The following is a 17,153-nucleotide window of genomic DNA, read 5'->3' as shown; positions in this document are numbered from 1 at the left end:
TGTATTTATATAATTTATTACCAACAGGTTTGATTTTTTTATTATATATATATAACTGACATTTAGGTATGCATGTTTATACTAGTATACAGTATAAACGGATATAATAATAATATAATAATATAATAGAAAGCTTTACACGTGGCAATTATACGCTGTATAATGTATTGTTACGGCTTCTAATATTTCTATTATTGACAATGAATTGCACAAATCATAATAAAAAATTGTAGTGTTATCAAAATACGTATAAATGCATGATGCATTTACCACGATAATACTGTCATTACCATGATCATAAGCACTATATAAACTGTTAAGTATAATATAATCTACGATGACGATTGACATAGAAATAAGGGTGTATATGAACGGATACCTTCCTATTATCATTATTGATCATAAATACTATTTACTATTTATAATCAATGTTGTTGTACATGCCGTACAAATATGACGAAAATATTGTCCGTCATAAGTTTATTAAAAAAGATTGTACTTACCTAATTTATAGTGTTTATTATTTTCTATAAAATTTCAATGTCATTAAAAATACATACAAAAATATACTCCGAATTTCATCCTGTTGTGCCCTGATTAATGTCCTCGGTTAAATCATTAGGGAATAGATCCAGAAACGAGTAAACAACTCAATTATTGATGTATAAAAAGTGAAGTTATTGTCTACATTACGATAGATCCTGATTATTTCAATTAATAATTCACATTTTATATTTTTTTTAAGGAAGTTTTAACATTATTGGTACTATTGGTAGAACTTTTTATATCGTAAGAACAGAGTTTGGACTCGCACATTTAGTCCTCAATTTGTTACTAATTACAAAAAAACAAAAACAAAAACAAAAAATGGTCTTACGGACCTATTGTAAATTAAGTCTTATTCATAGGACGGTATGGATAACCGTTGTTATCCATTGATGCGTGTTGTATAATATTATCATTATAAACGTATATTTACACGTCAAGCCCGGGCTCAGACAACTTGTTCTTAAAATATCTGTAACAAAATGGTGGGGATGCAAAACGCATATTATCTACCTCATAATAATTATGTGTCGTCTACGTCCAGCCGTCTTTTGATAAACGCGGTTTATATAGGTACACGACATTTACTCAAATAATAGTAATACCGCGGTATAGATAGACGTTTATAAAACAGTTACATATTATTATGTAAAATACATAAGTCTGGAAAAATATTGAATAATACATAATCATTTTTTATATTTATATACTGATAGGCACAGCACCGAGTATTCAATTGTGTTTACCTATACTCACATGCGATTAATGCAGAATTATATATCGTCCGTTTTCATATAAGGACGTCTATCATTCGTTGAAATGGCCTTGTCGCATCGTCATGAAAAACCGAAAATCGTAAGTCGATCTGAATAAAAGTTATTATTTGATTTCTAAACACGCATTTTCGGTATTTTCTATCCATTACGCCGGGTGTGTAAAATCAACAATGATATTATCATTATTTTTGTCTTTTAGTTCACGCTGATATACAACCTATCAGGAGGAGCTATCAATGCTCAATTCATCATTACGGTGATTGGTGAGTATCCAACTTTTATTTCACATCGAAAGTAAAAGTTCATATTTTATGTATATTGTTTTACGAAATAGTTTTCTTTATGAAAATTCGGACAAGATTACGATCCGTAGAAAATGACAAATTTTAATAGTTTTATTAATAATAATTATGTTTTATAAGAAGTTGAAACTCGTATAAATGAATCTATTAGATTTAAACAAATCGTTCGTATTGTTCGTAAGCATTTTATAGATTACAAATCTATACTAATATACTGTATAATTTATACAACAACTGATTTTAATGATACGGCCTACAAGTATTACGCAATAGCTGTATTACGGTAATGACTATATACTATGATATTTGTTGCATATTCTTAAACATTCTCTTTCTTTTCTCACCACCGGTATGGATATATTATATTCTACCTTGCATACCTCAGTATGATTGATGACTGGTATTGTTTTTAGTAAAAAAAAAAACAATGTAGCGCATTTTTATGGTAATTTTAATCTCGCAATAATTTTCAAAAAAGATTGGCGAGCAATAGGGTCGGGTGATGCGTTACTAATGCTACTATAATAGACCATTACTATGGCGGAAGAGTGATGAATTTATAATATTATAGTATTGTTATTTAGTTAATTAATTTAAAAATTATTTTTATCTCATCACAAAAAAAAAATTAAAAAGAAATATTATTAATATCATGGGATGCGAAATTTAAATTTTGGATGCAGTGCTACAATTTATCCCGAGGAGACTTAGATCTTATAATGTCCAATCATTTTTAATTTAATATATAAAAAATCACACACATCATTGTAAAATCAAAATCTAATATTAGATAATGCTTAAAACAATTGTATATAGCCATGTAGGTATATCAATAATATTAAATATAATAATTATACAATTTATACGTATTGCTCGAATAAAATAAGTCCAATAACATACATTTTTCTAATAAATTTCAAATTGTTTTAATTAAATAGAAAATGAAAAAAGAATTTGACATAAACAAAATAATTGACGATTTTGTCAATAAAAACTAAAAGGAAAGAATAAAAATGCTTTGGCTTAAATTTACTACCTATACAAATTATGACAGTATTAGAAAAACTAGCTGAATTTAATAATAATAAAAAAGAGTTGAAAAAGGGACTTAGAGTGGCTGATGTAATTAAGTCACTATATTAAAATAGAAATAGCGTGATTCTATTTATTATTATTTTTTTTTTTTATAGCAGTAGCTTTTCCTTTTAAATTATGTGTAGATATACCCGAAGTTTTCTTTGATATCAATTTGTGATTACCTATATACAATTTTGCAAACTCTATCTACGGGCACGAGCGGTAAATAATATAATAAAATTGTATTACTTATTCTATTATAATTTTATTATTATAAATTATCAAAAACTTTAACACTGCTAACTCTAGCATAGGTATCTAATATTATATCGTGAATTGGTAACAATCACGCGATGTAACGGTTTATTGGCTCGGTTTATTACGCTCTCCCTTTGGGCTTAGCGTTACATAATGCAGTACGAAAAAACTCTGGTTTGAATACTTACACCTATATAGGTAGTTAAATCTTATAATTCTACTAGTTGATACATTATCAGTTTATTAGTCGACAGTTTCTGATTGGCTATCAAACTTCACGAACGAACGCGTAAACGACCATATTAATAAAACCAATAAGTCAATAACATAATAAATACGATTATGTAATATACCTATATATTCCACTTGTTTTCGGATAGCCTTACTTTTTTATACACTGTATCGCGATGGAACGAACGTTTTTTTTTTTTTTTTTTTTGGATTCGTCACGTCGGTCATTAGTATTGGTACGGTCGATAATGATTAGAGACATTATATTTTATAATTATCATTGCTTATTAATATTCAAGTCGGATTCACCGCGTACTCACGGTTTCCGCAAAGTTAAAACGAACCGAAAATGAATTACAGATTATCCATCCGATACATTAACGCGCGATACGAGTAATTTATTAATATAAAATTATATAATTAGGTAACCATTAAAATTAACTATGTTGATAGTTGGTTTGTTGTAATATATTCGGTCCAAACGATTTTTTCAAACGGACTACGAGGTGGGTGAGATTTGTATACTCGTTTCAATGACCTTGTATTGGTTTTTTTTTTTAGAAGAATATGTATATTCGTCAACCGTTATCATTTGACAGTGAACTATCTGCGTCAAACCAATTTCTCCGAATCGCAGACCACCACGTGTTACACATTACCGTATACAATAACACAATAATTGATCTGTTTAAATTATAATTCGATTTTAATTCGAGCATTGACCACGTCGAAATCGTTTTACCGGCTCCTATAATTATTTTATGATCTGTTCTAATAATCTTGTGATTCCATATAAACAATATAAATATAAATTATATTACCAGCCCTGAAACAGTGGTGGATTTACAAGGGAGGGGGGGGTTTATGGTGTCTGGACCCCCCAGACACTTATATAATATTATACAATTTATAATAATACATATTATAAAATATACTACTTTTTACATATACTTTTAAGGCCCCCCCCCTAAATGTTGAAAATCCGCCACTGCGGCCTGAAAGCATTTATAGGCTTTGAAGGAATTTCGAATCATATTATTTAAATACGTCTTGTCCAACCGTTCATGATACAATTAACAATCAATATATATATATCAGTGGTTTTCAACCTTTTTGCGGTCGCGGACTGGTTAGGTGCATTTAAGGTATAATACGGTACCCGTTTAATAGCAGACCGCGGGGCGGCAGGTTAAGAATCACTGATATGTATCGTACCATTGATTTATAATCAATGATCGTACTTATTAACTATAATTAAATAATGCATTTTAGAACTCTTTAGAAGATTATCAAGTGTATGCTCAGCATCAATTTATTATGTCAACAATTTCTGTGTACGTGATCCGTACTTATATAGTGTACCTGGCAACCGTAATAATAATTTGAAAGTTTTTCTCAGAACCATTTTAATAGTGTGATTAAAGTTTCGTATAGCCAATAACATAACGTGTTTATGTTACTGTTACGGTATAATCGTTATGTTATGATACTAGAGCGTATTACACGTTATTACCAGCAAATTGCGATTATATAGTTTTTCATCTACGAAAATTAGCTTTATCGTCGTCTGCCTGATAACAACTTGCACTGTTAACTACCTGGAAAATTGGGTAGTATCGTCTATATTAATTTTGATAAGAAACAACATTTGTCGGGTACACGTATTAATGTTGTGCCCAACGGTCAAATGGCGAGAATAGCAGTGAAGATAAAATAAGTTATTAAATTTCGTTTGCATTTTCTGTACGAAAACATTATGACGCCAGTCAAATTGTATATGTAGAAGCATTATTGAAAAAGAAAAAAAGAAAAACCCAACGTAAACTTCTCGACGTGGAAAAATATTTAATCGCTCTTGTCAATTAAAAATAATTATAAGCTGACATTATTATAATATGTAATATTATAACTCAACATCATGACTCATGGGCCATGGCTGTAATTATACGCGGAGTTCAGATAAAATTCATACCTCGATTTTAATATACGCGTTAATCTTTGTGTATCGGAGATAAAACTATTTAAACTGCTGCATGAAACTAAATATTATTTTAAATCCGAAGCTATGCGTATGACGTAGGTACGCGATTTAATAATAATTATTATTATTATGTGTATTGCGATAATTCATTGTGTTGCGTGCACTTACATATTATTAAAAACGATAACTACAGATGTAGTCGTTGTAACGTGTAATTATACTATTTGGATAACATTGCGGTGCGAGATTAAAAATATGTTGTTCATAAAATCTCGAAAATGCTACTAAATCCTATCAATATGGGGACCGTCGATTTGCGATTTTCAAAATACCTACTAATCGAGCTATATGTGTATACGTAATTTTTACTGTAATCCTTAAACCAGTTTTACACAAGAATAAGGTAAAAAAAGGTGTTCATCTCCTAATCCCACACGTAATGGTTGACACTCCACCATTTTTTTAATTTGAAAACCGTAAATCGGCGTCGGTCCAAACAACATTATCATCGGAATAAATCACTCTTTTCAGCGGCACTGGGAGCGATAGCCACTGGCACCATACTCGGATGGTCGTCATCGGCACAGACTATGTTCGAATCGGACGAGTCGCTGTTGCCGTTTGCGGTCACCGCAAAGGACGCGCAGACGTTCAGCTCGGTGTTTGGCATCGGCGCGGCTCTGGGAGCGCTACCGGCAGGATACGTGTCCAGGACGTTTGGTCGACCGGCCAGTATGATGTTGTTCGAGGGGTTCCTGTTGGTCGGCTGGGTCATGCTGGTGTTGCCCACTTCCGTTTGGGTGCTGTCTGCTGGCCGGATGATGCAGGGCATCGGGGCGGGAGCTCTGTGCGCCATTATTCCGTCATACGTCGGCGAGATAGCTGAGCCTCGGATGAGAGGTGCGTTTCGTAATTGATTTTTGATTCTACGTTCGTGTTTAAGACGACTATACCTGCTATGAACGAAACACGCACAATTTCATAGCTAGGCGTAATTAAAATATAGAATTGGTTCCCGAGTCAAAAAAGTGTATGAATTTCTGATAAAAATTACTTATTATTCTATAACTGTTCGAATTGGTTCCCATACATATTACATATATATTATATAACAGATACCTAATATTATTGAGATCCGATGATTGTAGTTTTTCATCAACAGTTTTATTAGAGTTTTTATTAGTTTCAGAACAAAACCTATTTCAAAACAAACTACTTATTATTGTTACGAACCAATAAACGGAAAATTTAATTTAAAATTGTATTTTTACCGCTCATATATTATTTTCGTAATTGAAAAAGAAATCTTATGTGCAACATAATATCATCTGAAACAAAGAAGCACACTTAAAGTGCTTAAAGTCAAGAAAGTTATTTGGTGAATAAAATAAATGAACTGTCAAATGTTATTGTGTTTACAATTCGTAAAAACTGTTTGTTATAAATGCATATCACATTAATTTGTTTTTATTATATTTTATTTTAATTAACTTAAACGTATTTGATATTGGGTCAAAGTGTTAGACTACTATTATAAAACTATTTTATTATTATCAGTATTGTAAAATACGCTGTTATAAAACATATTGCTTATACTTGCAATTTGCATATATATATGTTGAATATAACAAGACAAACGCGGTAATTATATTACATATTTTGTATATTCTATAAGTTTTTAAATCTGTAAAAAAAAAAATGAGACGAAACTGTTACCGATTGAATATAAAATAACTGCTGTTGATTTTTAATATAGTTGCTGTATTATTAAAACGATAACCATAATTCATATTATATTTCCTGTAGATCACCCGGTAACCAATTTATATGTAGGGCGTAACTAGGTATACTTGTAGACTACCATGGAACCAATTTGGTAACTGGGAACCAATACGTCTATTAAAATTTATTGTATTTATTTATATTACATATCTGTTAATATTATATTGTATTATTTAAAATGTACACCGATAGGTCGTCTGGGAACGATATTCCAATTATTCATAGTCATCGGCATACTGTACTCGTATACGTCGGGCGCGTTTATGAATTACGTGCCGTTTTGCATCGCTTGTGCTTTTTGGGTGATATTACATTTTATCGGCGTCCTGTGCATACCCGAATCGCCGTACCATCTTATGAACATCAACGATCCCGACCGGGCGGCCGCTTCGCTGCAGATACTCAGAGACTCGTCGGACACAACTGAAGAGTTGGCATCCATCAAGGTAAGTCTGACGTAGTGTACTAGTGACGTGTTTAATGTGTAAAATAGTTTTATAATCTTTATCTTTATACATATAACATACTACATTCATATATATATATATATATATATATATAATAAGCGTCCTTTTTATGTCCTGTATAATATCGGATATGGACAGGCCTGGACGGGGTTGTTTTATTGAATAATACAACTTGATTAATTGTCAATATTGTAATAACTTGAGTTCTTTCAGCTTATTTTTAAATAATGATAATGAAAATTTATAAAAAAAAATTTAACGATTTTCCAGTGAACAGAAGTTTAATGTACCTAACCGAGATGTAACGATATAGTGAAGTGTGCTCAATTTTTCCCGGCAATAGTCGGATTATACATATGGTGACCAGACGTACTATTTTTCGTAGGACAGTACTTTTTTTTTATGCATGTCCTAGTGTACTTAACAATAGTGTTAAGTACATAAAATTGTACTCTTTTTTGAAAATATTATGGGCTAATACATATGTTTATGATTCTTATAATTTGGTATTCGCTTTTTATTAATTATTGTTTCGAGCTAATGCAATCTAATATGGTTGGTAATATAGTTAATTTAATTTGTTATCTGTTAATATGTTTCCTACATATTAACAAAATTTTGTATTTATTTATTAAAATTTTAAACATGGCATTTTGCCAAAAAAAATAATGTTTTTTTTTTAATTTTTATATCTGGTCACCATAAATATACAGCTCATATAAGAGTGTCTATGCATCCTGTTTTGAGTATTGTGTCCTATTGTCCTAAAAAACTTCTTTCAGAATGCTTTATGTTCTCTTTTTTTATATCAATGCCAATTATTCCGTATTAATTCTTATTTTATTAAAATAGATATAAATATTTTATAGTATTAACATATACAGATAACAATTTTATTTTATTTTTGAAAAAAATAAATTTGTTGACAAAAATATTTGCTGTAGATTATGGCAGTGAGTTATTTATAGATTATGTTGAGCGGCGAGTGTAATCTTATCGGAAATTAAAGTTTTTTTTTAAAAATAGTTTACTTTTATGTTTTCGAAATTTGATTATTATTATTCGTTTAGTATTGTTACAATAATCGATGGTGTAAGTTGTTAGTTTGTTACTTTATAAAATTCATGCATATATTTACTCCCAATTTAAAAGTTGAATTTCTGTACTTAAAAGATAATGAAATTTTATACATATTCATTCGATTCAGTCTATGGATTGAAAATCAACAATAAAAAAAAAATTCACGAAAAAAATTTCCTGTGCACGTATAAAATGTGAATTGATAATTGTGAACGTAATAGCTCCTTTTGCCATTCAACAGATGTTATATGTACTAAAGTTCACTACAGGTACTAAAGTATGAAAAATGGAGTTACTTGATTCAATTTTTTTCCAGACGTTTGTCGAAAAACAGCAATCGCAAAGTTATACGGTGTTGGAAGTTCTGTCTGACAAAGTGAATCGCAAGGCCCTGTTGATCAGTATTGGTTGTATGTTTTTCCAGCAAATGAGTGGTATAAACGTGGTAATATTTTACATGACCGATATATTCAAATCGACCGGCAGCAACATGAGCCCGAATACGTGCACCATAATCGTCGGTATCGTACAGGTAATAAAATGATGACGATTAAGTCATCGTGTAGAACTATAGGAACTTTAAAACGACAGAATAAAATAAAAACAGTATTACTAGTGCCTCGTGTTTAATAAAAATTGTTTGCCTCATTATGCATCCAATATCCATCTATGGCCAGTATATTATATCGATCTTTATAAAATTATATCGCGCATCCAATCTTTTTGTTTCTATAAGACTAATCATATAGGTAAATTGGATTTAGGCACACAGAGTATTTTTGCTGTCCATCACATAATACTATACAAGAATAATTAAGTTACCTTGCTAATAATTAATTCACTCACGAGTTAGGTATCGAGTAACACTGAATATGATTTAATATATATTATAAATAATAAATACATATCATAACAAGACTTCTCGCTATATTCGCCAAAATCACGAAGAGGATAGCTTCGTTCAATGATGGCGCTTTACACAATTTAAAATGTTATAATCATTCTAGACGGAAAATATTTTAAGATTTTCAAATAAAATCATAAAAAAAATGATGTAATAAACCAAGACGTTACAAATTATAACACTATTTTACTATAACTCATAAATTTCAAGACTGATTATTTTATTATTTTTTTTTCGTTTTGTAGCTCGTCATGACAGTCGTATCTTTTACGATAATCGACAAGAGTGGTCGAAAGGCGTTACTCGTGATCTCGGCGTTACTGATGGCGAACTGCTACGCGGGATTGGGTGGATTTTTCTTGATCAAAACGCATTACCTAGAACTGGCGTCAAAACTCAACTGGTTGCCCCTAGTGTGCATCGCTGTGTACATATCGGCGTTTTCCATCGGCTACGGTCCCGTGCCATGGATAATGATGGGCGAAATATATTCGTCGGAGGTTCGTAACGCGCAGGAATTTCTCAAAATCGGTTTCACTATATTATATAGTATTATAGTATATTATAATAATTATGATCGTGTGATACGACAGCAGCCACGCGTTGGTTTATCGGCGTTCGTCCCGTTACAAGACGTTTGTCTTATCCGTCGCGCACTTCTGTGATATGATCGTATATTTTATATTGATATATTATATATGTACATACATATAAAGTCCGAAACGATAATATTAATCAGTTGCATATGAAATGCAACATATTATTTTATATTATTTGATAGTATCAATGTATATATATAGTATATTAGTATATTATACTATATATTATTATATACCTCCTATATATAGGTACTTTGCTCGACGTCGAAACGCGCATAAAAACGTTACGACGACACATTTATACGAGCGCCGAACACCGCCGTCGGATTCGAAACGAATAAAAATTGTGGCTGCGTGCGCATTACAATTTACAAGTAGCATAAGTAATAGTACACGCGTTACGCGTATACTGCAATAGTAATAATAATAATTACAAAGTGCAGCGCATACGTACTACACTAATATTATAATATCGTACGCGTATAATGTGAGTGTAATTGGACCGATGATAAAATGACAAACTATAACAGTCAACAGAGTAAAGGGCCCGAGTTATACCTATATATATATATATATACTACACACGCGTACGCGCCATTACAGTAATATATTTCGTCGTGGGACCGGCTGCGGCTTAATAAACGTCGTTTTACAGCGCCAATTCGGTCCGGAGCCTCGTCCGCAACACAATGGAATAAAACTCACTCACCCCCGACAAAACACATAAACGAATTTATGCGCCAGACTGATATCTTATACACACGCGTACACGTTATAATACATATACCAATTCGCCGTATTATTGTACAGTGTCGCGACGACGGTTAATTTAATCGAGTTTGAGCGAAAGATTCGTCGGAAAAATGGTATTCGACTTAATTGCATTATATAGTTCCAAATCCGTGACAAATTTCATTTTACATTTTTATGATTAATTTTTTTTTTTTTTTTTTTGGTTAGGTATTTTTTTGTTTCACAGCTTATTTTACAATAATTTACATTAATAATAGTATGTACCCGGTCAAGAGTTCAATATTTTAAGACTTGAGTAGTTGAGTTCTATAAAATTATTATGCTGGTTCAATAGTATGCGAGTGACCTGATTATTGATACACAGTCGATTCGTCGCATCAGTGTCTAGCACGCATGTCGACACACAGAGTTTGTTAGTTGTGTATGTTGGTTCATGATAAATAAATACATTTTTTTTTTATTTTAATATTTTTTACACCATTTCCTCGAAAAAGGTTAAACTACATATTCATAAATTTACTGCGTATAGTTGTTCCAATATTAAAAATAAAACTTTTTTTTTTTTTAATTAAGCAAATTTATTTTATACTTGAATATACACAAAACACCAACGGACTGAATTAACTGTGAAGTTTTATTTTTACGTCCTCTCGTTACATGTTAGTGTTTAAATAACAAAAAATTGTTTACGAACAACTTTGGACTTGCGTGTAATAAATACATGATATAATATAATAAAGTAAAACGAAACAGCAAAGTCTTTTTCCTTCAAAAATACTTTTTATTTTTGATTAAAACATATTTTTATTCTTTAAATTTCTGATACGATATCACTAAGCTCATGTATCTATATTATTATCAAATAATATATCGTAATCAGTAGTTTTATTTGACATGTACGTTATTGAATATAATATTTGATTTACCTAATTTTTGATATAGGTAATTTATAAAATAATTAATAATTTGTCTGTACATATTATATAACAATGTTAATTAATCTTTAATTAATTTGTGGTGACTTATAACTATGTATAAAAAGTTATTCAATGGAAATGGAAGAAGTGTTTTTTTTTTTTAGAAGATAGTTTTAAAACCAATATTGTTCTGAATTTCAGGTGAAGCCGATCGGGACAAGTCTGACTACCTGTACCAACTGGACGCTAGTGTTCGTGGTCACGTACGTGTCTACCGAGCTAACTCGCTGGCTGGGCCAAGCCGGTTGCTTCCTAACATTCAGCGCGTTTTGCTTGATGGGAGCAGCGTTTGCTGCATCTATTGTACCGGAAACGAAAAACAAGACATTGGCCGAAATACAGCTGAAACTCGTCGGAAAGTCTAAGATCCTCCCGGTGGCGGTCGATGTTATGGAGGCTGTGGAGCATGAGGCGCCTCAAATGACTACTACGTTTTCATAAATTCAACGTTTAGATCTTGGTCGACGTTTTCCAAACGGGATATCCAAGACCTTCCCTCTCCACCATGGCCAATAACTATAATAAACTTTTTTTAAGAAATTCAACCAACTACTTTTGGAGTTAATAAATAATTTTTATGAAAAATAATAAGTCCATGATAATAGATTTGATAAAGATACCTACATCACCATGAAAAAAAAAAGCCATCTGCTTAATAATTTATATTAAAATAAGTTAATTCTTAATTTATTATTTGAAAATGTGTTCTTTAAGTATATAATACATAATACAATATAGAAGAAAACTTAGAAGTGAGTATCATGCTTATGAATCGCCCTGTAAAGTTTTATAAGATATGCTTAGGAGAGTTCTCAAACACATTTAAGTCTCGCGGCGAAACATGTTTTTCAGTACTTATTCATTTACAATTAATGTATTCCATAAATAATATAATAAACCGTAATAAAAACTCGATTTGCATTCTCATGTTTAACTTACATTTTTTATTTTTATTTTTTATTACAATCGAAGAATATTATAGTTATATAACATGTTTTTTACGAAAATATTTATAGTCAGTAAGTTGAATTTCAATGGTACATAAACTGCAAGTAATATGCGTATAGATAATACTTGATGATTTAAACATTTTAAACGAAAGGTGTAAATCAAGACGTGTCTCTTAAACGAATCGCGTGACCATTTATCATGCAAAGGTCGAAAATATAATATATATTATCACGACATCAATGTGTATCTATGGTTGAACAACAATTTTAAGTTGTAATATTATTCATAATAGTTATTACATATCTATATTATATGCACGTAAAGTTTGTTTATTTTATCTATGTCTTGTAGTTATAAATTATAATATTTATTATCTATACTAGCAAAAAAAATCCAATGAATACAATGAACACATTGTATATGTTAATAGTCTTATAAAATCTATTACTATGATTTCTATTTTAAAATTATTTTTAAGGTAACTCTGCTTTTGTCATCTAAGATTATTTTTAAATTTATATACTTAAATTTTTAACGTTAAGAATAATATATGTAAATGAACAGAGATAATAATAGTAAGTTATGATAATAACGTTAACAGTGATCTAGTAGATATAATATATTAATATTGTGTAGTGTGTACTATATAATGAGAAATAAAAAATAAAGGTTTATTAAGACCTATTTAGACAACAAATAATAAGTTTAATTATTATTATTTGTAACGTAAACTTAATTTTAAATAAATCATAAGTAAATAATATTATTATACTATTTAATGCTTGAAAAAAAAAAATATAAATACTGATGTATATTATATATAATAATTTATAGTATTCATACAACAATCCCACTGTGCCATGGGATTAACATCACTTCGCAGAGATGGTCAATTTATAAATGCAACCTCGCAACAAACATCTATAATACGTTTTTAAGATATTCTAAATTAATAGAATTTAACTTTTCAAATATAATATCCAGGCAATGTTTTATGAACGTAACACTAATTATTAAAAATTTGTTATCAAAATTCATATCCAAGGGATTTCAAATAAAGGATGTACATGTTACTTCCATTGTAACATCTCATAGAAATCATACTGTGTATTATGACTACTGACTAAAAATATATTATAAATATACCTATAATAAATATAACTAATGAAAATTATATTAAATAAGATTTTTTCAAACAATATAAACGTAAATTTGAAAATAATTGAATAAACTTATAAACTATATACTTCATTGTTATCTGTGATTTAATTACATAAATAAAATTTTAATTTATTGTAAAGGTATTAATTTGATTTATTATTTAATAATTACACAATAATTAGAGCCAATAAGGCAATATTATATACTAGCAAAATATTATGTAATAATTGAATATTAAAATGTTTCCAAATTAGCTTTAATTAAGGCTATGGAATAAGAAATTTGATTTTATAAAATATTATAATACATATTAGAATCTTGCAAAGACGTAGCTGGTGTTTGGTTGTCGGAAGACAAATTAACAATCTTCGTTATATAGTGAACAATGGCGATCAATAGAGATAGGTGTTTTGTCACGTACACATATATTATTGTAAAATGAAAATAACAACGAAGTAACTAGGTGCAACCGGATATGTCCTTTGACCAGTGATTTTCATACATTGAATATTGCGTTGTTAATTGTTATGACGTTTTAAGCTGATCGACACGTGGGAAAATGCCAACGAGCTTGGTTTTTAACCTGACTGGATTGAAATAGTAAAGGACAAAGGTGAAACGTTAATAACACAATAAGTTTTTGAAACTATATTATAAATAAGTGTAATATTTACTTTTGTCGTTCTGCAATTTTAATAGAAAAAAATATTAAAATATAATATTAACTAGAGATATAATAAAGCAGTTGATGCAAATAGAGAGGAGCGATAAGAGGGGTTAAGCCTTCTAAAAAATATTTAGTTTCCCAAAATACTGATCAGATACATAGTGTAAGATATATTAGTGACAGAAAAAAAGCATTTTTTTTTTATTTTATCAAAGTAACTAAGCTCCCTTTCTAAATGTGAAGCTTATTTGTATTTATGAACTATGAATTCATAAGTATCTTTTCCATATTAATATGTATTTGGCAACACATTTTTATAACATAAAAATGGAAATAGATGGTGAATAATATTAAATGTTAAAAAATCACACTTATTATTATGTAATAATTGCATTTTTATCATCTTTAATTTTGTGTGCATTTATTTTAATTATATAATAACGAATCGAATAATTTTACGTAATAAGTTCGTATACATTACACACACACACACATACATAAATATATAATATAAGACATAGTAGAACGGTTATTGAAATATTCTATAGGTATACCATTGAAAATTATATACATGTAATAGTTGGATTTGAGTTCTTAAAAAAGATTCATTGTTTTACGCAGGTAAAGAGTTTTTTAATAAAAATAATTTTACACGCCTAATACATTAAACAAAGATAAATAATGTCAAACGATGTAATAAACTTTTTAAGTACTCATAACTTAGATTCTGTAATCGAAATGTAAGTAAATTATGTCACATGATGACATTGAATTCGGTATTCCGCAGACAATGTCGAGGTTAAAAATAAACGTATATGGCAGGTAGTAAATACGCTGCACTTATGACGAAATCGAGAGATACATATTAATTATTTGTGCAAATGTCAAGTGCCTCAAGATTTTTTTATAAATTATATTGTGTGTACTATCTCAAAGACTCTAAAAATAAAAATCGTTTACTCTCGATGGCCGCAATAAAACGTCTTTTTGTGAGACATCAATCTTACACCGGAGACAACACGACTGCCGAGTGTGCATTTCATATCACGCGCATGATTCACATAGTGCACCTCTACTCGTCGATTATCCGGCGAAGTAAATTGTATAGGTACGAAAATTGACGGAACACAATTGTTTGTAAAACGCGTACAATATACATGTTGTTTATACGTGAGGTGTTATTATATTATTACAGACGAGTTTTACTTTATATTTTTACGACTCGGCCGCGGACCAAAACATTATCATATCGTCCCTGATGTGCGATGATCGTGACGCATTAACGATTGGGGACGCGTAGTTATATCGTATCGACTTGGGCACACGTTTTCGTTGGCTGTATATTATCGTTAATTATTATGTTCAGTCAATCGTTTCGCAACATGGCCATATAAAATTCCACCGATTGAGTCTCTTCGATGAACTATCGTACATGGTACTTATGATATGTAAACGACGGACGTGTGACGGTTATATTGGTATATCGTATAATATGCACCAATATAGGTATAGTAGGTATAGTACCTACATAGAAATAACTGATATTATTATGTGCCGTCGTCGAATTCTATAATATGCTCCGCGTAAAGTTATATAATTTCATATCATAGATATCATAATTAGAAAAATTATTTATTTATTTTGTACTTCACAGTCATTCTTTTTCGTATTACGAGTAGGTATATTATAATAATTAATTCAAATTTATCTGACTGATATTTTTTTGATATGGCACATTGAAAGTTTGGGTGTCTTTGTCTAAATCGCCACGAAGCGACTTAATTTTGTATTACGACACTGATATTCTTTCATTAATATCTAAATTAGAGTTATAAAAAGTCTTATTCATCACTTTAAAAAAAATAATATAAAAAATATTTTGGATTTTTAATTTCTGTTTCAAAAATGGTATCAGTCAGCACAGTTATTTAAATCAACCAGTTCTAAACTGTCGTACGGTTACTACTGCTTATTAGACACTGGCCTATAGTAATGAGTAATGACTAATGAACAAAAATCTATATAATTTAACCACAGAAAATAGAATATTTATACACAGCTTATACTATTATTAGGATCCATATAATTTGAAGTTTTGGTATATTGGTATAGCTCATAATACTCCATATTTTATTATTATTACGATTACGACGGTATACCATAGTAAACGCAATCATAATCGATTGAGTAATCGATCACACCAAGTGTTTATCTAATCAATTAAAGTACTTAACTCATTCCATCAACTTAGTTTGAATGGCTTAGTTGCGTGGTCTGAAACAACAATTAACCACGCTGGAGTTCTAGTTTGGCAGTAAAAAATATATGTTTACAATTTATATATATATTTATAAACTCGGTACACAAAAACGTCACTTATTAGTTATTAGTTATTTATTAGGTATTATATAATTATTTTGAAATAATATCTTATAATTTGTCTTATATTATAAATATTTATTAACATTTACAATTTAGATTAAAAATGTTAATTTATTATGTTTTTATTATGAATGGAAAAATGAAATGGTGTTGCAAGAAAATGAGCTACAGCGATTCTTTCAAATTTATAATCCAAAACAATGCCAGAATTATTGCAGGTACATTAATAGTATCTATCATTATACTAGACGATTAGGAG

At 29.8% G+C, this 17,153-nt stretch overlaps 1 protein-coding gene across 3 annotated transcripts; it reads left to right on the top strand.

Moving 5' to 3' along the window:
* Window positions 1-1,068: 1,068 nt before the first annotated feature.
* LOC132917911 (facilitated trehalose transporter Tret1-2 homolog) lies at window positions 1,069-13,021 on the top strand. 3 transcript variants are annotated; one of them, XM_060978905.1, is made up of 8 exons: window positions 1,069-1,119; window positions 1,263-1,401; window positions 1,522-1,585; window positions 5,703-6,071; window positions 7,146-7,399; window positions 8,817-9,032; window positions 9,650-9,904; window positions 11,875-13,021. In XM_060978905.1, the coding sequence occupies exons 2-8, from the start codon at window positions 1,366-1,368 to the stop codon at window positions 12,172-12,174; spliced, it is 1,494 nt and encodes a 497-aa protein (XP_060834888.1). In that variant the 5' UTR covers window positions 1,069-1,119; window positions 1,263-1,365; the 3' UTR covers window positions 12,175-13,021. The 3 variants fall into 3 exon arrangements, with proteins under 3 accessions (XP_060834888.1, XP_060834887.1, XP_060834889.1); XM_060978904.1 differs by having other exon boundaries at window positions 1,083-1,401; XM_060978906.1 differs by lacking the exons at window positions 1,069-1,119; window positions 1,263-1,401; window positions 1,522-1,585 and adding an exon at window positions 5,355-5,574.
* The last annotated feature ends 4,132 nt before the right edge of the window (window positions 13,022-17,153 follow it).

This window comes from Rhopalosiphum padi, chromosome 1 (assembly GCF_020882245.1).
Source record: "Rhopalosiphum padi isolate XX-2018 chromosome 1, ASM2088224v1, whole genome shotgun sequence".
Taxonomy (NCBI): Eukaryota; Metazoa; Arthropoda; class Insecta; order Hemiptera; family Aphididae; genus Rhopalosiphum; species Rhopalosiphum padi.
This window is presented reverse-complemented; position numbering and strand designations above follow the sequence as displayed.